The following is a 26764-nucleotide window of genomic DNA, read 5'->3' on the forward strand; positions in this document are numbered from 1 at the left end:
GCGACGCAATGGGCGAAGTTCATCAAAGCTTGGACCCATTTGGGGCTGGAGCGCCAAAGACATGGTGATGGACCGGCCTAGTGTAGTGATTCTAGTGTGTGGGGTTGGTCATGGTTCGTTATGTTGTGAGTGGGGAGAGAGAAGAGAGCAAGGTGACTTGGTGGCGGCTAGGGTTACCTCAAGTGGGAAGAGGAAGTGATAATGAGTGAGTGGTGTGGCGCAAGTGAGAATGTCTTACTTAAAAGGCTAGGGTTCACTCACAAACCGGGCTACCTGAGTAGAAGATATTTTTTAAAGATCTACTTCGGTCGGGTTGGAGTCCAAACCGACACCGATCGCCCAAAATCACTTGAACCCAATTTCATGGTCCACCCATACCCGCAACCAACCCAATGACTAACAAAATGGACAAGTTTGTCGTGTTTCGTATTAGGGCGAGGAATCTTGGATAGCCCTAATCATAAGTACACAATGTACCACCACGATTTTTCCTCTGCAATTTTTCAAACACACGAAATCACCATATTTCTCTCCAAGAAAACAGGGGAAAGGGGGAAATAGTTACAATTCAAGGGGTGTGGAAGTAGATAAAAGTGATTCCATGTTTTCTTCAACTTTATTCGTGCGGTTGTTACTCAGGCTCTCAATAATTTCATAGCAAAAGAAAGGGACTAGAACTAGTGAATTTGGTTTAGCAAACGAATACAACCAAAATCTTAGAATCAAACCCATCGTGTATGGTATTTTATCACTACAAAAAAAAGGTTTAAAACTCGGGTTATAAGGAGAAAAGAACAGTCCTTTCCGCGCGGGACAAAATACTGTCCTGCAAAAGTGAACCAGTGAACATATTTGAATAAGATAATGAAAGGTGTCCAACAAGAACTCCATTGCTCAGACATTTCTTCATGCCATCATCACTCAGCTGTTATTGTCCTCCACTTCTTGCGTCACACCAACTTCAGCTGGACGAAGAACGCGATCATAAAGCATATATCCTGCCTGCAAAATATAACCACAGTATTACTTAGCCTTGTTTGGATGGATGGAGAGAAATGGAATAGAATGGCAGATGGTGGAACTGCCAAGAACATGACCAGTTGACCACATTCATTTATTCCAACATCAAGAGAAACAAAAGCTCCTAGACAAAGAATTTACAAAGTAAAAGCCCTTTGACAACCATAAATGGAAATAATGAGCAATTCAGCATGATTGACATAACAGTTTGTCATAAATATCGACACACATCAAACTAGACTTCTTATATTGCAAATTATGCGCTCAAAAAGGAATTAATCAAATACAAAACAAACGGTTTTCAAGGTTTAACCGTTAAAGCAAACTTTGAAATAAGAAAATAATTAAATCACAATGCCTAAACAAAGAATCACGTAAAGTACCTTCAAAACAACTCCAACAGTGCCTGGGGGCTTGGAAGCATCAGGTATTTGGAAGATGGCATTATGCCTGTTTGGATCAAATGGTTCATTTGTAGGATCATATTTTTCAACACCATGCTTTTTAAGTACCTGTAAGCAGTAGCCAGCAGCTGTCAACCTCAGAGAATAGGGTACAATGACGCAATGACACAGAATATAAAATGTTACCGACAGCTTCACTCTACTCTATTATGAACCACTCTACTCTCATAAACATGGCATTATGATTATGGGGGTGATTGAAAAATTCCAACAATCTTACTAGCAATGGTTACTTATGGTTATTAGCTTAACTAGGTTGTCACTTCTATTTATTTCATATTTTCATATTTTTTAAACAACAAGAATTTTAATAACTTAACATTTTCTTGTATAGTGGTATTAGTTGGTGATTAGACTTGGCATCCCCTTATACTTTCATGTGTTGTATTTGTGTCCAAGTTTCTACTATGATTTTAGTATGTTAGAAAGTTTCAATATTTATAACATCAGGATTCCATTCCTAATGCTTGGAGGATAAGTAATAGGAAGTGCTTTTTATTTAACAGAATGATCACATCTATAAATTAACAATGCTAATTGCTATCTTATTGGATGCATGATACAATCAAACCATAGGTGTGATTCCCTAGTGATAGCTTAGGGCAGGAAGCTTCGTAAGCTGTAACGTAATTGAACTAGGTCTGCTCTTTCTCAGTTAAAGACCGATATTTTAAACCTAATTTTCTTATATTCTCTAGTCTTCTACTCAGTTTTCTTTAATTTTCTAGACAATCAAGGCTACTTTCCAAGTAGACAATATGAACAATTCAACCCTCTAAAACCTAATTAATGTAGTTCTTCATTCTTTCTTCAAGATTCCTAAAAGGATGAAACCAATCTCAACCCTAGAAGGTCTAAACAACACTAAGACAGCCACCAACCAGAGCCTACACTGCCTCGTACTCTCTGCCAATCGACCTTGTGCCCTCTCTTGTCACAAACCCAATGAAACTTCAGATTTCACCTATTTTCTATCATTGATCCGAAAGCTATATAATGCAGAAAGTTGCAACAAGAGGTCAAAATTTGAATAAAAATGACTCAGATAAAATACTGCATATAACCACTGCAACTAAAAAGCCTCAGCATAAAGTAGAACAGTCTACCTCTGCAAGTTGTTTCTCGGTCATTTCAACACCTTCCAGAAGTGTTTTCAGGAGTTTTGCTGCTTCAACAGAGTCATTAGGTGATTCAATTTTTGAAAAACTATCCTTTACAACTGAGGAAGCTCTTCCCAAATTGTCAGCAACATCTAGTAAACCCTTCGCAAAATTCTACATCACATTTGAAACCACTCAGCACAAAGTTCCAAAGTAAAAAATTAGGGAGCAAGAGGTATGAAACACACAATATAAAATGCCAAAACTTAAACCTGTATAGCAAATTTTTTCGAATTCTCTGCATCGCGTCTTGTCCTGCTCAGAACATTCTCCATCTCAGCATAAGAACGCATAACCTTACCCTTCATTTCCACAATGTCTTCCTGCTTCGACTTCAAAAGTTCTTCCTTCTCAGCAACAAGCTTTATTAAATCATCCCTGGATAGATTATCACATTCACTCTCTGGCTCTGCATCTGAAAAAAAAAATTACAGTTCATTTAAAAACCCCATTCCTTTCTTCTGTCAGATTGAGATTGAGATTCTAATATCGAACCTGGTTCTTTGGTTTGATCAGCAGCAGCTTTATCTTGTTCATTCTGACTTTCCGGTTCAGGCGAGGCCGACGAAGAAAATCCAAAAATTGGAGTCAAGGATGAATTCATGGATCGGTTCAACAGATTGACTTGAAGTGGAATCAGCTGAAATATTAGCAAGCATACATGGAATTTAATGAGAATTTTACAATGTATAACCAAAACTAAAATCATCATAAATATAGACAAAAAAATAATAAAATCAAACTTCATTCAATAGTTTATACCCAAATCAATTTTGAGTGAATCCTAAAACCCTAATAAAACCCCAGATGACAAAATTGCGGAAAGTTAGAATTTTTGTTGCGAATTACAAGTGGGGTTTACCTTGTTGGGTGATTGATGAACGATGGAATGGAAGTGATGCGAGGAGAAGGGGGTGGAAAAAGGTTGGGGTTTGTGAGAAGCAGAGAGAAGCATGAAGCTTCTGGAGGCACGAGACAAGACCCTAAGCATGGTTGAAGAGAAGAAGAAGAAGAAAACGAAGGAATTGAAATTTGAGAATGAGATTGAGATTGAGATTGAGAAAGTGAAACTGGTTTTCTGAGAAAATAAACGACGGGAAGAAGATTTGCGTGGACGGAAAGAAAGGTTGGTGTTTTGGGCTGGATGGAGAATCTGGTCTGGGGTTTAGGATGGTTTAAGGTTCATCATTCTTTTTGGACGATATTGCCCTTTGCTTTTGTGGTTGGGATGAAAAATGGACCTATGACCTTCTACATGAAAATAAAATAGACACATTTCATACGACTTATTTTATCTTTCTTCTTATCTCATTTCATACGACTTAAGTGTCTAGCTTATTTGAGTTTATACCATAAGCTGTTTTGAGCTTATTTTCATAAGCTATCTTGAATAGCTTATGAAAAAGAGCGTATGCTTATATCTAGCTTATTTTCAATTTATTTCAGTTAACTTTTTAAAATAGTTTATGAATAAACGCTTAATGGTCATAAGCGCTTAATTAAGCTGTTTTCCAATCAGGGCCATTATTCACCAAATATTTTATATGTCAAATGCAACTCAGTTGATGAAAAGGAGATTGAATCTCTCTCTTATTAACATTAATTGTTATCATATCAAATCCTTAATTTGTTGTAAAATTATTGATTTGCTGCTATTTCTTAGTTATTCCTTTTTTTAAATTTATTTTATTTTATTATTAATAAGATTTGACCGCTTTACGTTTTTCATTTTAGTTAGCTTCACTATAACTTTTATTTCCTCCCTTTTAATCTTATTCAAATTTTTTTTTTAAACAATCTTATTCAAATATAATGCTTGTATCTTGTATATCATTCCACATAGACACATCAATACAAAGCGAACAATTATTTCTTTACACGATATCAGATCTTTGATCCTTCACCTACAACCTCACTATACTTTTTTCACTCCTTTGATCAACCAGGACAACCACCAGTCACACAACTTCTTGATGGAGATAATTAGCCCATTTGGAGCCACGCGCCCACGCAATCACCATGGTCTTATAAGTAAAAAATAATACTTGGATTTATTTACTATACCATTTTTTGGTTCAACCAAACAACCGCAATCTCTATAATTGAGTTCATACCAAATAGCCTCAATTTCATCAATTGGATTCGTATCGGACAACTTCAATTTCTCTAATTGGATATTATACCAAACAACCCTCAATTTCTCCTATTGAGTTCGTACCAAATACTATCAACTTCTCTAGTTGGGTTCGTACCAAACAATCTCAATTTCTCTAATTGGTTACGTACAAAACAACTTTAGCTTCTCTAGTTGGTTTGTAGCAAACAACCACAATTTATTTAATTGGGTTCGTAAAAAACAACCCTAATTTCTCTAACTAGGTTCCCAAACATGCTCAATTTCTCTAATTGGATTCATACTAAACAACCATAATTTCTCTAATCGGATCCATGTCAAAGACCCCCAATTTATCTAACTCGGTTAGTTGCAATAGCATTTTAACCTAGTGGGCATTGTTTCTGCATTTCAACCTAAACTCTCATTACCGACTTGCATTTACGCATGTCCAAACCCATACCCTCTAAACCACATTTTTTATTTATCGTATTTCTAACACACAAATACGCTTAAGGACGTTCCTATATCATCTACTCTCGAGTGTCACATTTCCAGCTAAGAAGAAAGGAGTAAAAGTTGCTATGGTGGAATGGGCTAAGAAAACTACTATATCTCATCCTCATACTCTACATTTGAGAAGTAGCAATGAGAATAAGATCAAAACAAATATAAATAATAAATGTTCTCGACGAATACATCTAACAAATATTTTCACCAGACCTGAAGATACAAAGTGAAGATTTGAAGGATATAAAAAGCCATTCATAAAAAAGAAATAACTTATGAACATTAAGCATAAAACACTCAAGAGCACTCGAGTTCATCTTCTTCCTCTTTGTTCTGTATTGAAACTCATTTGAAATTGTTATACAGAAATATGACATGTGTTCATTCATTTAGATCTCTTACCCGAACACTTAAGACACATGATAGGTTAAACACTTCTTATTATATTACAAGTTAGTGGCGAAGACCTAAGAAGGTTACGCAAAATATTTTGGGGTTTCAACCTAGGAAGGATTGGTGTGAAAGAATATTCAGGAGGCCTTGGAAGGCGAAGAAGAATAGTCCTCAGTCTGAGAAGGCAAAGATGAATATCTGGTTGAGTATGGGAATTGGGAAGACTAGGTGTGGAAATAATATCCGGTTATAATCTTTGGAGAAAGATTGTGAGAAATCCCAAAAGAGATTGTTTGGGGACCGGAGGCAGCGAGGCAGCTTATACACTTTGTATAAGGTAAACCGAGATAAATTGCTTGTGTTTTTCTATCTTTCTTATATACTTGCTGCTACTCATCCAAAGGGGTTTTGAATCAGGTGTTTTCCAAAAAAATGTCGAAAAAGTTTTTTCAAAACATAATAATTTTCAACTCGTGTTATTTTTACACTTTCAGTGGTGCCATAACTAAATGGAGAGAAGTAGATCCTAAATGGCTGAAAGCAGCACATTATGTAAAAAAAATTCAAGATTTTCTCAAAATTCATGTGAGGACTACTAAATAAATGGTCACACTTTCAATTTTAGTATGCCCCAAATAAATTTCAACCAATAAATAAGAATATTATAAAAAGTATTGAAGTGAACATTGCTAGCACTCCTCAATATGATATAATTGCAGACCAAGAAAACATTAAAATAGTGAAAAACGAAATATCTTGGTGTCTCACTGAAGCATTTATAATTCGGATGGGAAGACATGCCCTAATAAAAAAGTAAATCAATGGAAGTTCAAGTGCGCCATAGTACTACTTAAGAAAATAGCAATGGATCCAGCTAGTTTTTGTTTTCCTTCTTTAGTCACCTAGATAATATGATTGACAACACAAATGTTTCTTGGTGGAGATGTTCATAACTGAACTTAAATGTGCTTCAGTAGTCAATAAGCTCAATCCATGACTGTGTTTGAGTAATAACTGAAACTGCAGCTGAAGATGGTTTATACTTTATATTACAAGGATTATTGGGAACATGAGTAATGAATAAGACAACCCAAAGTTATTTTTCAACAAACAAGTCAAGTTATTCAATTCATTCACAATACTCTCCTTGAATGACACCCCTACAACCTGCATTACATGGATTGCATTTTGCAGCCTCTTCAGCTTTTACTTCATATATGCCACTCCTGGCAATAACCTGAATATTTCTGAGTAGTGTTTGATCACTGCCTCAATTAATAATAAAGGGAAACTACGGGAGCTTTTAGTGAAAGCTTTTCATAGGGTAATTGTCATTGCCTATGGACCCGAACCTGAACCTGGATAACTCAAAATAGAACAGTCCTGGTCGGAGATCAGCATGGCTCATATTATAAAGTAACTTTTTTAGGGTTTAGGTTTAAAGAAGGAAAACAGGAACTAGTTGCATATTTATTTTATTACAAATATGGACCAAGCTAGTACTCATATTACAAAAACTAGTTGTGTATTTTCCCTATCCATCTGATAAAATAACTTTTTGCCTCCCTTTTCCAAGGACTTGACAAAAACAAATTTCTGATTAAAAAAAACATTCTAAGGACTAATAAAATGACTCGCCATAAATTATAAAAACATCCAATTTATGTATACAGAATCATAACTCTCATAAACAAAACTACTGATAAAAAATTTAGAAAGTGGCCAAAGCATGCTGTGAAGCAGGACATTTCTAAGTTGGATCACATGTAATAAGATCAATCCATTCATACACTATAAAGAGAAGTGTCAATCTGCTGGTGCAACAGCTATGTTCCTAACACTGATGTCGTCACAGTATGAGGGCGTAAAAGGTGAAATAGGAAACAGATTCAGAGACTCATCTTGAGAAAGGTTTTGCTTTCCAATAAGACAGACATCTTGATTTGTATGACCCTCATCACTTGGACTCTTTTGGAAAATGAAGCTTGATAAGTGAAGGAAGTTCTGCTAACTCAACCTGAGGTTTCCCCAACAAAATACTCTTCAACTTCTCATCACAGTTGACCACATTCTTGTTGTTTGGATCCTGCTAAATTGAAGAAATAACCCATCTTTAAGTCATCCATATAAGCTACATATCCATACCATACATTATAATAAATCTGCCAACACATAAAACGTCAGGGAAAATATGAAGGCTAGCTAACTCAATCACTGGAGACATGCATTTTATAAACTTATAACTTGCATGTATATAACTTCAAAAAATTTAAGCAAAATAAAATGATCACATATTAGTCTAAAAAAGTCAGAAAGAGTCCTCCTCTATTGTGGAACATTATGTTCTCAGGAACTCTGCCTATGCTTGCACAGCTGGTTCTAAGCCCAGATAAAGGAGAAATGTTGTGTTAGGCTTCGGCAACCAATGTAAAACTGACTGTTATCTTTAATACCAATTCCAACCTTACTTAGTGGGATAATGCTTTTGTTTGTTTGATTATGTAGATTGTTCAGGGCCGAAACAAGACAAAAATGGCAAACTAATGAACTACTCTCTTGCCTCAATTCATGTGTTTAGTTTTACAACATTTTGCCAAGTAGTGTTAGTGTTATGAAATATCCGCCATGGCCGTTTCTCATGGCGGCTTTTTGGCTTTCCATCATGGCCGATATCCCGCAATATGGCCACAATATTCCGCCATATCCCGCCATTATTTGTAATGTATGGCGCAGTGTTATCAAATAGCGGCTATAGCGGCGCGCATAGCGTAGCGGATTTTTGGCTAATCACGACGCCGCTATTGCCAGCTATAGTGCGCTATTCCCGCAATTTCCGCTATTCGCCGCCAAATAGCGGCCGAAATAGCGGATTTTTGGCTCACAGCGATGGTCTGCGATCGCGATTTGATAACACTGGTATGGCAGGGATTTTGGCTTTCTGCCATGACCCGCCATCCGCAATTAAAAACACTAACATTAAAGCTCCAAGGAAACATAAAACAGCCAAAGTAACACTTCATAATCAACTATAAGTCTATCAATATAGAATTGTCAAGCACAATTTTTCATTACTAATAGTTCCTAACAGATTCCATCATTTAAAATCCACAAAGAAAATAAAGTAGTATTCATTTGATACAAGGCTTTGCAAGCAAAACCCCATTATTTGTTTAGAAATTTCCTTAGCTTAACATACTGCATCCTACCTCTTCACTAAAATAAGCAATTCATATCATTCTATCATGACAAGTAACTTTTTTCTATATAAATTATATAAAAGTGGAAAAACATAATTTCTCAACAGAAAAGAATTGAACATGATTTTAACAGAAATATATATAAAAAAAAAAGTAAAGGGGTTGGTGAATGAACCTGGAGATTGTTGGTTTTGATGTAGGACCAAACGCGCATGAAACAACCCAAACGAGAAATCTGAGATTGACCCACGAAGTCTCTGAGCGTGGATGGAAGGTTCACTAGGTCAATCAAGTTGGCAAGCTTCTTCGGATTATCAGTGATTGCTTTCTTCATGCGCTGAGGAAGCATTGTTTCCTTCAATCCACAAATTCAATGGCTAAGAGGAACTGGCAGCGCGTGAGGCGTGACGGCGGCGAGCCGGTGGCGAAGGAGGCTGCGGTCGTGACGGCGGAGGCTGAAAGTCAGTCTGCGGTCGTAAGAGACGAAGGAGGAGGTGAGTGAGAAAGTGAGAGAGAAGAGAGCGATGGACCAGGCTCAAAGTTTGATGGACCAAGTTTTTTTTTTGTTTTTGGTTGAAGGGCTGGACCAGGCTTAAACCACTGATATTCTTTCCGGCTCGCAATGACTCGAATGGGTGGGGGCTATCTATTTGCTTGCAATGCGCGCTGTTCTTCTTTCCGATTCGGGAAGAGTTTGCATATTTGATTCAAAAGGCGCTACTAAATTATTGTTAGTGGTACACCCGAACACGTCATGTAATGTCGTATGATAGAGGTGGTATGGTAGAGTCGGAAAGTATTGATAGTCTTCACTTTCAATGAAATAGAAATTTTGTTAGGGAAGTTAATCTAGGAGTTGAAAAGGACTAAGCTTTTTACCTTAACCAAGATAATATAATTTGAGAAACAAATCATTCTCAATAAATATACATCTCACATACTAAAACTAACACCACAAAGAGAAGGTCATATGGAACCACCCTAGATAATTGTTTATTCTAGAGTAAAGCATATTACCCATTTACATAGCTAGAAAATAGAAATTTACTCCCGCTTTAGTTTCTAGCACCGACTAATATCGAGGCTTAAATGACTCTTATCTTGTGAAAAATTTAGGAGTCATGGTTTCTACACCCTTCAAAGCTCTATATGCCCAACCTCCCAACCAAAACTTCTAAATTTTTTTCATTTAAACATGGCATCAAAAGCAACATAATCAAGAGAATAAATTTGACTGGAACTAGTGTATCAACCTCTCAATTGCCTCCATATCAAAACCAGGAAAAACCAATAATAATTGATTCCCGAGAACTAACACTCTTCTAAGACTAAAGACTATGTACAATGGTTTTAAGATTTAACACCCTTCTTTTTCACTTTTTACACTCCACATCATTTTCTATCTCTTCCACCTAATAATTCAACACACATTCAACTTTAACTCACTACAATGGTTTTGTTTAGTAAAATTCAACACCCTACCCCACCACTTTTATTTCATATTTTTATTTTCTTTTATGTTTTTGTTTTGTGATTATATATTAATAACAATTATCGAAAGAGTAATTGACAGAATTTTTGGTGTTAAAAGGGTTATTGTTGGGATCTATTTCAATAAAAAGATATTTAGAACTACAAACAAGAGTTTATTTGAGGCTAAATAGAAAAACTAGAGGGTAAAATGTCGTTTTTTTTTCTATGTCCAAATCAAATGAATCACGTCTCTATTTAAAGACAAAAAAAATGATGAATTGTGATGAAAAAAATTAAAAAATAAATTAATTTACTACGAAATAATTGACCCCAAATAATTAAATAATTAGGATCGAATTAGATAAAAATCCGAAAATCACAGTAACTAGTTGAATGTTCAACGGGTCATTCAACAGCTACATTGCATTGGTTCAACGCTTGAAAATGAAATTCAACACCCTCATTGAAAATGGTCTAACCCTTTCTTCGAGGCTCTGACACCATTAATTTTATTAGCCAGTATCATATTCCTGGAACTAATACATCAATTTTCACAAGCTTCTCAGTGCACTAAGCAATCATGAATAATTATACATACACACCTCAAAAAAGAGGTGTAAGAGGTGGAATGAGGAGAGAGATAGGAAGAAAGAAAAAAGTAAGAAAGAGAAAGTATGAGATGTGATAGATGATAAGAGGAGAGAGATAGAAACAAAAAGAGGTGGAAATGAAGTGTTTTAAAAATGAGGTGTGTATATATCATTACTCAAGCAATCATCCACAATTTCTACAACCTTATTTGTATAGAAATAGAACTGAGCTAGCATAGGGGCACAACCGCACAAGGTTATAGAATATTATCCTTTCCCTTTTTTTGGACCATTTCTTCTTTTAGTCCTTGCTACTTCTTTATCATCAAAGAACATGTAAATGCTTTTTTATTTTCCTACTCCTTCTATAACCCCTGGTTATCTTATATTAGAAAGAAGAACTGTAGTGATATAAGTGATGATAATATTTTCAAATGGTGCATTTGAGCAATTAACTTGGCTAAAAAAATCATATAATATGGTTAATTCTGGTGAGGTTTAAAAAGGTCAAGCAAATTCGCTGCTTTTAAAAACTATACAGAAACCTTAAAAATTTTATAATAGAAAATAAAATTTATAATATCAAATTCAAAATATTATTTTCTTCAAAATAGCAAATAATATAATGCATCATCTTCTTTCAAAGCTTTGCAAAGAACTGAATAGCAAGAAAATAATGTGACTGGTTTATTGTATTTAGAGCCACGCAAGACAAAGAAATTATCTGAGATAACTAATACATCTTCATTGAACAACAAAAAACCCTTCTGCATTAAAAGGCACCGGATAATTAGTACTTATTTTACAGCCTTCCCTCTAAAAAAGCAGAGCAATTGGTGAAGCCATTGAATATACATGGATTAGATGATGCATGTCACATTAGTATATCCTTGTGCCACTATCTAAATTGCTCGCAAACTTAGTATTTGTTTGGATACAAACTGAGTATAATGTGAATGGAATTTCATCCCAATCCATAAGAATTTTATAAACTTTTTATCACAAAGTGAGTACTTATAACCTTAACCATAGGGATTTCTGAAAGTCTTTAAGAGGTTAGGAACGTCGTAAGCAAGCATGTCATCCACAGATTGTGTCATCTTTGGTTTCAATTTCTCAAATTTGCCAATGTTGTAACCATTCAAGGTCTCCTTGAAGTGATCAACATTTGGGAAGTCTCCAGCTGGTAGATGGAACTCCTTTTGTACCTGTTTAGAATTTGTGTTAGACTTAGACACATGCAATTCAATTTCCAATCTTTATCATAGCAACATATGCATATTGATGAGTTATGATATAAACATACTTTTAATAGCTAAACACATGATGTGAAAAGAAAGAATGTGCAGAGTTGGATTCATACCTTTGCAAATTCATCCTCCAAATTATCAATAAGCTTTTGCTGAGCTTTAGCTTTCCCCATCATGGCAGGCATCTTCTTTTTCAGATGGCTGATGATACAAGCATGTATCTTCGCAGCTCGGGCTCGTTTTACAAATTCATTGATCTACCATATGCACAAATGTCGCTAAATTATTAAAGGAAGTAATTTCAACAAATGAAAACATGATTAGTGATTTAACTGGTTATTGAAATACAAGATATTAGATAACATCCTATAATAGCAGCCTATAATCAATAGTGAAACAAAAGTAAGATTATATTACATCAAACTTGCATGCACAAAATTACAACAGAAGCTATGAGGAGAATAGCTTTTGTACTAAAATAGTGATTCCCCCCAAATTAAATGCATCAATACTCTTAATTCAATAGACTTAACTCCTTATGATTTCATTCATATGCCATCCATATTCCAATCTTCCTTGTTCAAACATTATTTTAAACGTTGAATGAAACCTCATTGAAAATGTTTGCAAACATGCAAAATTTAGCGGAAAAATACTATTAACAATAATCAAAGCCTTTTCGTAATTAATATTAAGAGGACATAACAATCCACAAATCCAAAGAAAGGAGGAGAGTTGTGTTTGGCCATTGAAAGTCATGTAAATCCTTGTCAAATCTTTATGATATTGGAAATTTATTATTATGTTGCATGGTGAAAAAAAAAACTCACTTTTCGATCACAGGCCTTTTTAGGTATATCTTTGAGATCTGAAAGAAGGTTTTCCTGTTCTTTTTCGAAGAGTTCACTGCCAAGTGGACCACTAATAGCATCATTTAAAGGCTTGTCATTGAAGGAGCTGCCAAAATAAGTTATTTGATCAGAGAAGAGCACAAGGTAGTCTCATAAGCAAGGAGGAAAAAGTCAGTTAAATCGCAACCAAGTTTCATAGGAATGTGTACAGAGGTGAGAAATATGAAGTGTACCAGCAAAAATAATAGACATGCAATTTCATGGCATGCAAAAAAATGCTTAGCTCAAAACTTGTAATTGCAATAGACAACATTTCAAGATTGACAATAGAGTGCACACACACACATGAAGTGACTTACCCAATATATACACGCATGACTTCAGGAGTATTCAGCACCTTCCCAAGTGACCACATTAGTGCACCATATACCCTCATTAGCTGCAAACATGAGGCCATACAAATATACTGGTAAGTCCTCCCCGTACAATGTTGCGATAGATTTGTTTAAGTCTTCTTAGGTCAGCACAGGTAGGTATAGGTTTTAGTGTTAAGTTGGTGTTTTGGGGTCCTTGTGGGCTTTTGGGTTGGTTTGCTTTTGGTGTTTTCTTTTCGGCTTTGGAGGTTTTAGTTGGACTAGTTGTTGCTCGTTGTGGGTTGGGTTGTTGCTGGCTATGCCGGTTTTTGGCTTTTTTAGGAAGGTTATTTATCCTGACATTTTTCTCATCAATATATATTTTGCTTTTGAAAAAAAAACTTAATTACATATGCTCTTACTTGTTGAGTATCAACTTGGTCTGCCTTGTTCAAAACAACTCGAATTTTATCATCATGGCCTCGTAGGGATGCTATCACACGCTTGAACTCATCGCTGATATCAAGTTTGTGAGGATCAAACATAAGGAGTATTAAATCACTCTTAGCAGCAAACCAAGATGTTACACCGGTAAAATCATATGATCTTTCCGTCCGCTGCTTTTCTCCTGATAGAACTCCAGGACTGTCCACAAAGGTAATATGCTCCAGTAGCTTTGGGAAATTGAGGAATAAAGTTAGTTCCAAAAGCTACAAAAGGAAAATATTTTCATAATATTTTGGAGGGGTTTAGAGTATTTACAGGATGAGGCATTTGAGAACACTCAAATTTGGACAAAAAAGATGTGCCAAATTTTGTAAGACCACCAAATGGTAAATCTGCTTGGACAGCAGCAGTATTACCAGGAATACTTCTCTCATCAGGTCCAGACTGCACAGATGACCATCATTTCAAGATATCAAACTTGGAACTTATGTTGATGTTAAAAGTATACACTAAGGACCAAATATCCCAAAATGCCTAGAAATCTCACGAAGTGCATGTTTGGATACACAGTAGAAAATTATGGTGATGCCAAAATCATGGTGGACAGAAGAAAAAACTGAGGGAATTTTCTTCTATCAACCATGATCTTGGCTCATCGTGGGTTTCTACCGTGTATGAATGAATTAATAGAAAACCCTTCCCTCCCACTTTGAATGTTATTGCTTCACATAGTATATCTGTCACAGTATCCATGAATGTAATGATATTTATGATCACTTATCTCAATAGCACCATTCCCTCATTGACTCATTCTAGTTTGAAAAGACATGTAACATTGCATTTTAGTAAAAATGTTCATCCAAGATTGCAATTACAGGCTTAAGGTTTACAATAGCATAAGAAAGTCAAATATTTTACCAATAAACAACTCTTGGAAGATTTTGAATCATGTCAGGACTAGTAGTCAATTTAATATATAAATTTAAAACTGAGAAAACTTTGAAGACTTGTGCCACTCAAAGACCATATCAGTATCAGTGGAGATTAAAAGGCCGGGACATACCATGACAACAACAAACCTATCTGTTGTTGGCTCAGGTCCAATATGAGCTCCTATTGAAAGTAATTGAGAAAAATATTAATCAGTAACATATTGGATAATAGATATGAGCACTCTCACAAATATACTACACACATAGAAAAGGTTGGAGAATCACTTGCCTGGATAATCACTTTTAAGCATATGTTTAATAAATGTTGTTTTCCCAGTTGAGTATTGACCCAAAAGCAGAACCATAGGTTTGTAATCGAAATCACTATTTGTCTGCAGTAAGGAATAACAATTAATAGAGAACCTGATTGGGTATCCACATGTCCATATTTAAACCACGGTCACAATACAGACTAAAGAGTATTTATTAGAGTTTATCTACTAGAAAAAAGCCCTGGATAATTTCCAATAAGTGTTATCTGATCCGCTTCCGAACGGACTCTAAACAAGTGACTTCGAATCTAGAATACTATGAATTTAGAATATCTAGCAATATTTCTCTGCTAAACAAATCAATCAGGGTTACCTACTCACCAATAAAGGAGATACAAAATCATTAAAGTTGTAAGTAACTTCTAAAGGCTTCAACTTCTTAATGTAGAGTCTCTTCAAACCATCGGTAACTGATGTCACAGAGGACTCAGGTATCTAAAACACATGCACAAAAAAATGTAAGTTAAAAATCCATATGATCGCATTTGTCAGATTTTAAAAAACTAACAATAGCAAGGAAGCAGCGAAGAATATAAAAGAGCAACCTCAAGAATATATCTACTGTAACATCATAACCAAATTAGATAGATATGAGAAACACACGCAATTTGTTAGTCCAAAAACAAGATGTTAACAATTCCAAATTGACACCTCCATTCTCACTAGTTCAGTCTCAAGCACATTACCAATACTAGCTTAAGTTGCTTGCAAACATACTAGTAACATGACAATGTCGGTTTCAGTCCCCTAATAACTGCCTAGAAAGAAATTCAATGAAACATGAATATTTCATAATTTTACCATGTCAATTCTCAGAATCTATGCTGCTTAGCTCAATTCAAATCCAGTAAAGTAATTAGCTAAAATTTCCAAATAAATTTATAGTTCTCTGACCCAGTACAGGTTGCAATAACTAAATATATAGTAAAAAGACCAAAAATTTCATTTTAATCCGTTCCTCTAACCATCCATTGCTTGAAATGCTAGATTCAGAATCTTTAACGGAAAGAGAAGATAATAAAAAATGAAGAATAATAAGCCTCTATGAAATTAAGTTTAAGCTTTTGTAGCTGTTATACAACTCATAGCATGCACCTAACAAATACAGAGAAATTTTAACCAAATTCAATTTCTTATGCTTTAAGAAAGCATGGTGATATAAAATGCCCTGAACTTAAGCAAATCAAGTCTCTCATTGGATCAGTGTTATCATAATTGATTTTGGATAGAATTGATTATGGTAAAAGTGAGTTGAAAATGAAGTGATATATGTTCGGATACGTTTATGAGAAAAATATTTTCTATTAATTTTGTAAAATCCAGTTATGAAATCTCACAATTGATTATGTCCACTGCAAAATCTGCTTTCCCTAGATTCATCGCAAAAATGATTTTGGCACTAGAATCAATTCTCTTAGTCGTTGTCAAACATCAATATAACCACCTAAAATGATTATGGTAAATGAGAATTGATTATAAGGCTCTCAAATGTGGAACCAAACAGACACTAAGTATCCAATATTTTCCTTAGTGAAAGACAAGGATAATGCTTACCTAGAAACACTCGGAGTAATATTATAAAAGTAACATAATTGCTTACCTTTTTTGTTGACTTTGCATTAAACCAATTACTTGAAGATGATGACAGTGTGCTACCTGCATTATTTCTCGTTAGTCCAATTTGAAATTTCAAGAGAAAAGAAGAAAGAAATATAAAATCCAAAAGCAAAATGAGCCTTATGTAAGAGAAATGAGAAATATATTACCATGATCTTTGTCTTTATGTTTGCGCTTTTTCTTCTGCACAAAGCCAAGTGCTGATAAGCACTTCCACTAAATGAACATAAAATATAAACCAAAAAACTAAAAAAATACTTACTGCAATTAATTTATCCAAACCCTCCATTGTGGGTGGTTTAGCGTTTTTCAAAACTGAAATATAAGTTAAGCTTCAATCAGCTGGTAGCTTGATAATATAAACACTTAAGACCAACAAATATGTGCATTTGATAATCTTTAAATGATAAAGACAGTATCATTCAACCATATAATAGAAGATAAACCTATATGTCCAGAACTTACCATCACTAGTCAAAAGATCATGTGTTATTGGGTGTCCAGCTTGTCCCAGAGAAATTAGCTATAATTCAAATGGGTTAGATTCTGGAAATTGGTTAGCATCAAGCTTAAAATAAAGCAAATATATTTTTCACAAAAAAGGTACCTGCATTGCAATGACAAATTCTTTGATACCAAGATATCCTTCTCTCTTTGAATCTGCAATAGCCCACACCTTATTTTGGGAAGGGGAGCAACAAAGAAACAACTAAGTTAAAAGGAAAAGAAAGAAAAAACAAGAGAGACCAAGCATCATTAGCAAACAAATAGAATTGTCAAATACACCAATCTTATCTATATATAAACGTTGTTCCAATAAACAAAAACAAATAAAAGAAATTCAAAACCTGCTTAAGATCTTGTCGGGACAAGTTCGACATGGCAAAAAACTTGGTGGCTTCATTCCCGGTAAAACGACAATCACCATCTGCAAAAACTTAATCATCTAGTCACCCCATTATTCATAAATAAGTAAATTGATAAACCAATTTATTTTGCACAAAAAATTAACACAGATGGATTAATTGGAAAAATGGGGTGATTTAAAAAAATCTTAATCACAACTTTGCACCCTGGTTCTACAAAGGAATATTCAACATTACACCATTCACGTGCATTTATCTTTTCCCTTTTAAAAGAGCTTATATAATGAGATCAATTCCTCAAAAATATGAACACAAACATGGCCAAAAGCAACACCCCATATGTTTAAATGTACATAAAAGATAATAAAAAGCATAAAGTTGTTGAAAGAAGAACCTGCATCTGCATAATTGAACCACTCTTGATAAAGGTCGAGGTGTTCCTTGGAGCATAAATCAATTGGGGTTGTGTCAATCTCCATTACACGAACAATGATACCAAATTGGAAATTTGGATTTCAATGTTCTGTATGAAATACCAAGAGGGGTTGCAAAGGCAGAGAGGGTTGGTTTGTTACACGGGAAGAAATTGTTCCAATATTGTTGCTGGAATTGGAAACTAGACTATATAGGCGCAAAACTGATGCTTAATTTATAAAGATTACGTGTTTACCGTTGAGACATGACATGCAAGGAAGTAATTTGAATTGTCGTTAACAATTATACATGCATACACGCGCCATTTGAGGAAAGGTGTAGGTATTTTCTTTAAATTGGGTATGGTAGAGGTTGGCAAATTATTATATAAGTTGATTTAAGGCCAATGACTAAATATGTTTATGTCAAAGAAAATAAGACTAAATATGTTTGAGTTTTCGGGTTTTGTAAGATGAATCAAATTAAGATCGTAGAAAAAAATTCTTTCAATATCATCCTTGAGAAAAAAGTTTGTGCCATATGAGAATAAAGTTGATGACGCAACTTCATGATATTTAAGACTGTGTACTTTAATTTAATAGATATAGAGTATAAATTATCGACAAATTCAAATTATATATTCTTCAAGTGATAATTTATAATAGAGTTGAATTGAGGATGAAAGTATATCAAACTACCGATATGAGCCTATGATTTTGCCTATATTAGGCTTAGGCCATATCAAACCAAATTGATAAATATACAAGATCAAAGCTTTTTTAAAAGAATATTGTTAAAAAGCATAAAGTTAGCATACTCAAAAGTCTTATAAACCTAACAAGTTGGTCTATTTAAACAAATGTAATACATATAAATATATACATTGAATTTTATTATGATATCTTAAAATTATATATTAATTGATTTATTTATATGTTTAAAAGTGTTAGACTACTTAGTGCGCCGCCAACTATCGGTTGTAAGTACCCGGTTAACCTGAAAATATAATGATTTAACCATATAAACCTCTTTAGAAATGAACTAATGACCTATTTACTTAGAGTTAGGCGATAAAATAATTTTATTATATTTTAGCTTATTACCTTATAAGTTTGTTGACATGTTTACAAATGAATTTGTCTATCAACTCAAATATCTTATTACAAAACAGACTTTCAAATATACTATCACATCAGATGATGCTTTTGAAAAAACCAACCTCAAGCTTAAAAGAAAGCTTATGATTTGTAACATATCCAACTCACGCCTTAAATAAATTTTTTAAATATAGGTCAGACTTATTTAAGCAAAACGCAATCTAACCCAATATATTTCCTGAAAATGATGCCAATCTAGTTTTCTCTTTAGAATTAGGAAAATAGTGATCGGCCCAATTATCAGGCCTGCAAGCCCAAACGATACATCATCGAAGAAAAAAAAAAAGAAACGGCAAAGATTTTTCTCTTCTTCTCTTCATTCTCAGTTTCTCTTCATTCTTAGATCTCACATCGTTTACACTCACCGGCGACTTCACATCGCGCCGCCGCATACGGAAGCTCCGGCCACCGTCTCAATTGTTCATCATTCACAGGTACCTTCTCAATTCTTTCTCTCTCTCGCATAGCGCCCGCTCGATCTGTTGAAATTTCAACCTAGATCTTCAGATTTTCTTCATTTACACTTCCTTCCCTGTATTTGGGACAATAAACCCAATCAAACTTCGTTAGATTGTTTTTCTGCACCACCTGATACTGTTTTTCCCGTTTTTTTTTGTTTCATCGGTTTTTTGTTTCTGATTTTCGCGAATTCCTGATTTTTGTTGGTAGATTTCTATCTAGGTTTGCACGAAATTTAGGTTTGTTTTGTAAGAAAAGTGAGATTTGGTGAAAAAAATGTGTATAAAAGTGAAGAAACTATGCTTTGTCTTAATTGTTGATTGTTTGTTTCCTCAAGTTTTCGGATTTTCACCTGCTTGTGAATATAAAAGTTATTATTTGTGTATCAATCATGCTTTGGTTCATGAATTTTTGTTATTTGAAGCTTGAATAGTTTCTCACTTGGATTTGACATTATATGTTTATGTTGATTGTGTATGTTATGTATTTGATTTTTTCCCTCTTGAATTGTGTTTGATTTAAGATGAGTTTGCTTACACAACATTGATATGTTAATAGTTTAGCTTGGTTTTGTTTAATTTAGCTCAGATTGGTTTCATTTGCAAATGTTTGTTTGAAACTAACTGTTTGGAATGTATTTATGTTTCTAGCAGAAACATGCCTGCTCAGAAGGTTGAAACGGGTCACCAAGATACTGTCCATGATGTTGCAATGGATTACTATGGTAAGAGGCTAGCTACGGCTTCTTCGGACCACACAATTAAGATAATTGGGGTGAGCAACACAGCTTCTCAGCATCTAGCAACTCTGGCCGGTCACCAAGGACCTGTTTGGCAGGTCGCGTGGGCTCACCCTAAGTTTGGTTCTATGATTGCTTCTTGTTCCTATGATGGCCGCGTCATTATTTGGAAGGAGGGTAATCAGAACGAGTGGATCCAAGCTCATGTGTTTGATGACCACAAATCATCTGTGAATTCAGTTGTTTGGGCACCTCACGAGTTGGGTCTCTGCCTGGCTTGTGGTTCATCTGATGGGAATATATCTGTGTTCACAGCAAGAGCAGATGGTGGCTGGGACACCTCAAGGATTGATCAAGCCCACCCAGTTGGTGTTACTTCTGTGTCTTGGGCTCCCTCGATGGCACCTGGTGCTCTTGTTGGTGCAGGGTTGCTTGATCCTGTTCAGAAGCTGTGCTCTGGTGGTTGTGATAACACTGTGAAGGTGTGGAAGCTCACCAATGGAAACTGGAAGATGGACTGCTTCCCTGCTCTTCATATGCATACAGATTGGGTTCGAGATGTTGCTTGGGCACCCAACTTGGGACTTCCTAAATCCACTATTGCTAGCGCATCACAGGATGGTAAAGTCATCATATGGACTGTGGGCAAAGAGGGAGATCAGTGGGAAGGCAAGATTTTGAATGATTTCAAGACCCCTGTTTGGAGGGTCTCATGGTCATTGACTGGAAACATACTGGCTGTGGCTGATGGGAACAACAATGTGACATTATGGAAGGAAGCAGTAGATGGGGAATGGCAACAGGTGACAACAGTGGATCCGTAGAATATGATTGATTTTTCAGGTCTCACTTATTAATTTGAGATTATGGTTAGAATTTTCATTTTGAAATATAAATGACATCTTGTTTCTTTGCATATTATATAGTTGATTACCTGTGCTTCACAATGCATTAGTTCCTTGAAGTTTGTGATCCCTTGAACATTCTCTACTTGCAAGAATGATGTTGAATAGTTTGATTTGTTTTTCTTTTATAGAAGGATTTTTCCAAGTATATAATGTGACATTTCATTGGAATTTTGGATCTCTATCCACCTGGGAGTAGCATGAATTATCGCCGAAGCATTTTAATTTGGTATCTGAACTGAGTTTGAAGAACTTACTTTAGACAAAATCTGGAGTGACATACCCAATGGGTGCCGGTCGTTGTTAAAAGTGATTGTTTGAAAGTTCGATCACTATGAGCTGCACTCTTGGGAATATCTTTTTTCATCCCCACACTTGGGTCGGAATTGCTAGAACAATTTAGTACCTGAATTAGATGATGAATTTGTCCTTATAGTTGTGTGAGCAAACAAATGCATGCCTCTTGCTGGATGATTCATATTATTTTGTTTGCTTTTTCTCTTTGCATTAGTAGAAAATTTCCCGGGCTAGCAATTTAGTTTAGTAGTCGATTTTTATTTTTAATCTTGACGTCAAAGGCTCAAAATCTCTAGTTTCCGATGTAAAAAAAAAAGGCTCAAAATCTCCACAACCTGAAAGTTACTGTCGCTCAGTGAATTTTGTATACCATAACCCTTAAGTGGAGCTTTGGTGTGTGGATATGAGATGGGGTTTCGATGTAAGATTTGACATGGATTTTGTCCTCTTTTTTTTGCCTAAGCCCAACATCCAAAGCCCAAGCTAACATGTTGTCCGATCTAAGCAAGTAGATCAAAGAGATCTGATACACCACTTGTTCTAGTCAGAACAAAGTAAGCATCTAAACACAGTATGACCCATCTAACCCTAGCCAAAAAGTAAAAGCCTTTACTCCCTTTCAACCCTTTGCCCAACCAACCCCAAGCCTTGTCGAATTGTTGGAAACATGATATTGTGTCAAGGAATCAGTGGAACACCAAGCCATTTGCTGTGTTCAAATCGTTGCTGATGAGCTGAAAAAACCCTGATCGCAACCATTGAAGGTAGGCTGAAGCTTGATAATTTTGAGGGATTTGGCTCCTTTGACGTGAAAGATCACTTAAGAGGGTAAAATAGGCTATGATGACCGTTGATCAACGTTTGTGATTATGATCATATAATTGCACATGTTTTATAAATTATGTTCTTTAAATCTCAATCATTTATTTTCTAGCCAATAGTTAAGATAGTTTACTTTATACTCTAAAGTGAAAGACTCACTTTAGAGAAACCTAATCCAATTGAGGGATATACTTACTTTGACGTGAAAGATCACTTAAGAGGGTAAAATAGGCTATGATGACCGTTGATCAACGTTTGTGATTATGATCATATAATTGCACATGTATTATAAATTATGTTCTTTAAATCTCAATCATTTATTTTCTAGCCAATAGTTAAGATAGTTTACTTTATACTCTAAAGTGAAAGACCTAATCCAATTGAGGGATATACTTACTTTTTTTTTTTAATTCTTGTGTATGCTATGAGTGCAAAGTAGCTAAAGGAGGAAGATTATATGTTTGGATATTTGGTGCAAATAGATGTTAACGCTAAGCCAAAATAATTAAAGCTCTTTTAATACAACTAATATCAAAACAAAAATTTAGCCACCCATGTCGTCAACATAAACCAAACTTTTAATACAAAAAAAAAAAAACCAAACCTTTAAGTAGTAACTATAGATAAAATATTTTTATTGCTATTAAAGAAATCATCCGGAAAAAAAAAGAGATACATTTCTAACTTCTCAAAAAATTGAACAATAAGCAGCCGGCAATTGAGGCCACTATAGATCAATGATAAGGTACATACTTATGGTTCACAGGCTAGTATGAAGTTAACCAAATAATGATTCTTCAAGAAATGCCTATGGTTTTTCCAAGCACGCCCAAAGGACCAGCGATAGCTCAACACCAAATATGGTGTGGATGGTACTCCTATCCAACACAAATCCATATACCGTAACCCCTGCCCTATTGTTCTCAAAGTAATTTACTGCAAAAATCACAAAAAAATAATTAATTAAAGCCTGCATTATTAATTGAGTTGAGCATAATTGAGTTTGTAGCACAACGACACCTGCCGCACCCGCAAGGATCTCTTCGATGGGGTTAGAGGAGAGAGAAAACGAGAGATCTAATAGGACTCGCTGTTTTGATGAGATTTTCCTCTTCTGTGCTTTATATAGGTTCCTATACTTCTTATGTGATTTCTAGAAAATTTTCACTCTGTGTGAGTGAAGGAGATGAGGGTAATGATTTTTTTTCTTTCCAATACCTATGTCGTGCATAATTGAGTTTGTAGCACAATGACACCTGCCGCACCCTCGAGGATCTCTTCGATGGGGTTAGAGGGGAGAGAAAACGAGAGATCTAATAGGGCTCGTAGTTTTGATGAGAGATTTTCCCACGGAAGAAATGAACTGACATTTTGTGTGCAATAATTGTGCGCTTACCTTCAGAAAGAAAGTTGTACACATAAGAGTTATCTTTTATCAATTAAGCACTACCTGCAAAATAGTGACATTTGTGCCTCCTCCATGGTTGGGTACACTACATGGCAGTGAGTGCACCATCTTCTTCTTGGATGAAGAAGTGCCTCTAACTGTCTTTTTCTTGCTCTACTTCTTCTTCTTCTTGAGCTCACGTTCTTCAGCCTCTTCCCTTTCACGGTTCAGATCCTCTGCACGGCATGCAATTGCTGCTGCATAAGTTGGCCTCTTCTTGCGACAATAGGTATACTTATGGAAATTTTCGAAAGACATGACATGGTTCTGCTTCTTTCTTAATTTGCAACCACTTGTGCCGCCTGTCATGATGTGATCACTGTGTCTGTGAGTGGTAAAATCAAGAGTCGGTGAGTGACATTCTAGTGAGAAGAGAATAAAGAAACAATAAACAAAAATGGTGGTCAAAGTCTTAGAGAAAAAGGAAACCTGCTAAGAGAATTTGCAAGGAGCTAGTGCAAGGAGCTAGTGTGTATCGTGTGCGTGAGTGGATCGGTTATTACCAATTGGTTTTTTGAAAGTCAAATATATTCACACACACCTCACATGTTTTAGGCCCGGATTGGTTTATTTAATTTCCTATTTATATTTTTGAATTTTTATGTAGGAGAGGAAACTCATTAATTACAAAATTATTATTATATATTTAGAGAGACATTGAAATTATTAATTAGGTTAAATTTCCGTAACCGGTAAAAGGGCCTATATATTGCTCATACTTAATGATAGACATGCTCTAGCATGAGAGAGTATATTAAGACCGTTCCTAGCTTTGTTGTAACAACTTTTCTGATAATTTGGTTTTGTGTCAAATTGAATGGAGGCTATTGAAAATTTATCAGAGAAGTGGTTTAGCTAAGGAAAGAGTAATAGTAAAGTGTAATATAATGAAGCAAATGATGTTGTATTAATTTGATGTAGATGTAGTGTCTGATGAATTCATGATGTGGTGGGAATTAACCAACCGATAAGAATAAAACTGATGCTTTTCAAGAAAAGAAACTACAATGGTAAAAGTTGCTCCGGGTCTCAGCACCTCTCCATATATAATTCCTAATTACAAATGATCCCAAATGTGCTATTTCTCTAAGTATGTCATATTTATAACATTCGCTCTCACACTCACACTCACACCAATTCTTTCAAATTAACTCAAACTACCTCAACTAACTAACTAAATTACTAACTAACCGTGGGAACCAATCATTATGTTATACAGTAAGTGACAATTTATTTGCACTAATAATAATTAGGTCTTATATTCAATATTAATGTAGTATTACTAAGTACAAACCCATGTCTATCAGTTTAATGAAAGAAACATAATATGAAACATGTTGAATTTAGGTAAGCAATCTAAAGATTATTCGCCGATTATAGGGTTATTTGATTCCATAATATATTTGGAAGATCTTCTAAGATGTTTTAACTCTTAACAATGATTTTATTATGTTAGTAAGAAATTTGTCTTGGTTAAGTTACTGGTTACTTGTACTCTTGTAGAGAACTCAAAATTGAGAGTATTGTTTCCTATACGTAGTTGTATTTTGTATAACTTGCGGTTTAAGATCAATATTCACTACAACAAATTCCGTCTTAGGGAACGACCAGAAAACAACGGTTGTATGCGAAAAAACCGTGGCAAATATATTAAATACAAGATGAAGGAGGTACTTTTCAGTCTCCTATCATCCCCCTAAACAATACAAATAATGGCGTTCTCATTTTTGTTTGACCTATACCTGGTAGTCTTTATGTGTTTTTTGGCTCCCACTTATTCTGTCAATTTATTTGACCTACTTGAGTAAAAGAAATAAAAGATCATAATTGGTGAAAAATTATTTTATTGTCAACCGTATCTTTTGGCATCCAAAGTAGTATGCCCTAATGTTGACCAACCATTTAATAGTATGTTGATTTGTCTTCGGTTGATTATTGATCATCTGTAGTAGATAGTCGGTGCCAGTAGAAAGAGAGAAGGTGGTTCTGATTCTGAAGAGAAGAAAGATAAAAAGAAGGTAATCTGATGTTGTTAACTTTTTTTCTTGAAGTGTGTGTTCTTAACTTTTGATATGAATTTGAAGCTAGTTAGTTCAACATTCTTTGAAGTCATTATTTATATATCTTTTATTTGTGAAGATTATTCCAGAAATCTATATGTTTTCAATGTACCTGGTTTCTCGGTTTGACAAACGTTATTTTATAGATAAGTCATTATATGGTTTTCTGCTCCATTTATTTGCCCTATTTGAGTTTCTTGGAAAATTAATGAAAGATCGGAATCATGTTAAGAATTGTTTTATGGTTAACCTTTGGACATCATATGTGTAATGTATCATAAAATGGACCAACTACTTATGATTTTAAGATTAGTGATGTTGATTTTTCTTTGATTAATTATTGATCACCTCCAGCAGATGCCTGGTCTCGATAGTGAGGAGAAGTGTGGCCCTTGTGCTGATGAGGAGAAGAAAGATAAAGAGAAGGTACTTTCTTATGATATTTGTATGAAATTTTCTTTCTTGATGTTGTGTTATTGTTCTTCAGTTGTGATATGGATTCTCAAGCTAGTTAATTCAACATTTTTTCATGTGATTTCAAGATCAGTTAATTATTTATCTGTTATTTGTAAAGAATAATCCATCAGTTCATTTGTTTTCAACATGTGACTGCTTTTTCTATGTTAAAAACTTATTTTGTGTACAAGTTTTCATATGGTTTTCAATTCCCATTTATACTGCCCTATATGAGTTCTTTTAGTGAAAAATGATTAAACATATGGGTTATGTTGATAATTATCTTATGGTTGACCGTATCTTTGGCATGGTATGTAGAGTTCCACCCCATAGTTGGGGTCAACTATTTAATAATTATTAATTAATTTTAAATTTCTATAACAAGTAAAATGACCTATATTGCTCATACTTCATAACAGAAAGGCTCTAGCATGAGAAAA

General features: G+C 34.8%; 4 protein-coding genes across 5 annotated transcripts; 1 reads left to right on the forward strand and 3 right to left on the reverse strand.

Moving 5' to 3' along the window:
• Positions 1-584: 584 nt before the first annotated feature.
• LOC130723176 (grpE protein homolog 2, mitochondrial-like) lies at positions 585-3805 on the reverse strand. Its single transcript, XM_057574133.1, has 6 exons — positions 3507-3805; positions 3140-3284; positions 2857-3059; positions 2591-2758; positions 1404-1532; positions 585-1002 (listed from the first exon to the last, which is right to left on the reverse strand). Exons 1-6 carry the CDS (start codon positions 3633-3635, stop codon positions 922-924), a joined length of 855 nt encoding a protein of 284 aa, XP_057430116.1. The 5' UTR covers positions 3636-3805; the 3' UTR covers positions 585-921.
• Positions 3806-7279: 3474 nt separating this feature from the next.
• LOC130726366 (upstream activation factor subunit UAF30) lies at positions 7280-9538 on the reverse strand. The gene is made up of 2 exons (XM_057577624.1): positions 9033-9538; positions 7280-7746 (listed from the first exon to the last, which is right to left on the reverse strand). Exons 1-2 carry the CDS (start codon positions 9204-9206, stop codon positions 7618-7620), a joined length of 303 nt encoding a protein of 100 aa, XP_057433607.1. The 5' UTR covers positions 9207-9538; the 3' UTR covers positions 7280-7617.
• A 2041-nt stretch (positions 9539-11579) lies between these two features.
• Positions 11580-18179, reverse strand: LOC130726922 (EH domain-containing protein 1-like). The gene is made up of 16 exons (XM_057578244.1): positions 17963-18179; positions 17551-17630; positions 17310-17378; positions 17168-17225; positions 16965-17017; positions 16852-16885; positions 16686-16741; positions 15407-15520; positions 15043-15145; positions 14885-14934; positions 14137-14265; positions 13797-14048; positions 13381-13460; positions 13001-13127; positions 12284-12427; positions 11580-12128 (listed from the first exon to the last, which is right to left on the reverse strand). The coding sequence occupies exons 1-16, from the start codon at positions 18045-18047 to the stop codon at positions 11943-11945; spliced, it is 1620 nt and encodes a 539-aa protein (XP_057434227.1). The 5' UTR covers positions 18048-18179; the 3' UTR covers positions 11580-11942.
• A 1233-nt stretch (positions 18180-19412) lies between these two features.
• Positions 19413-21413, forward strand: LOC130724041 (protein transport protein SEC13 homolog B-like). Of its 2 annotated transcripts, none has more exons than XM_057575200.1 (2): positions 19413-19573; positions 20252-21413. In XM_057575200.1, exon 2 carries the CDS (start codon positions 20256-20258, stop codon positions 21159-21161), a length of 906 nt encoding a protein of 301 aa, XP_057431183.1. In that variant the 5' UTR covers positions 19413-19573; positions 20252-20255; the 3' UTR covers positions 21162-21413. The 2 variants fall into 2 exon arrangements, with proteins under 2 accessions (XP_057431183.1, XP_057431184.1); XM_057575201.1 differs by having other exon boundaries at positions 19421-19573; positions 20249-21413.
• Positions 21414-26764: the final 5351 nt, after the last annotated feature.

The sequence above is a fragment of the Lotus japonicus genome, chromosome 6 (genome assembly GCF_012489685.1).
Source record: "Lotus japonicus ecotype B-129 chromosome 6, LjGifu_v1.2".
Lineage (NCBI taxonomy): Eukaryota > Viridiplantae > Streptophyta > Magnoliopsida > Fabales > Fabaceae > Lotus > Lotus japonicus.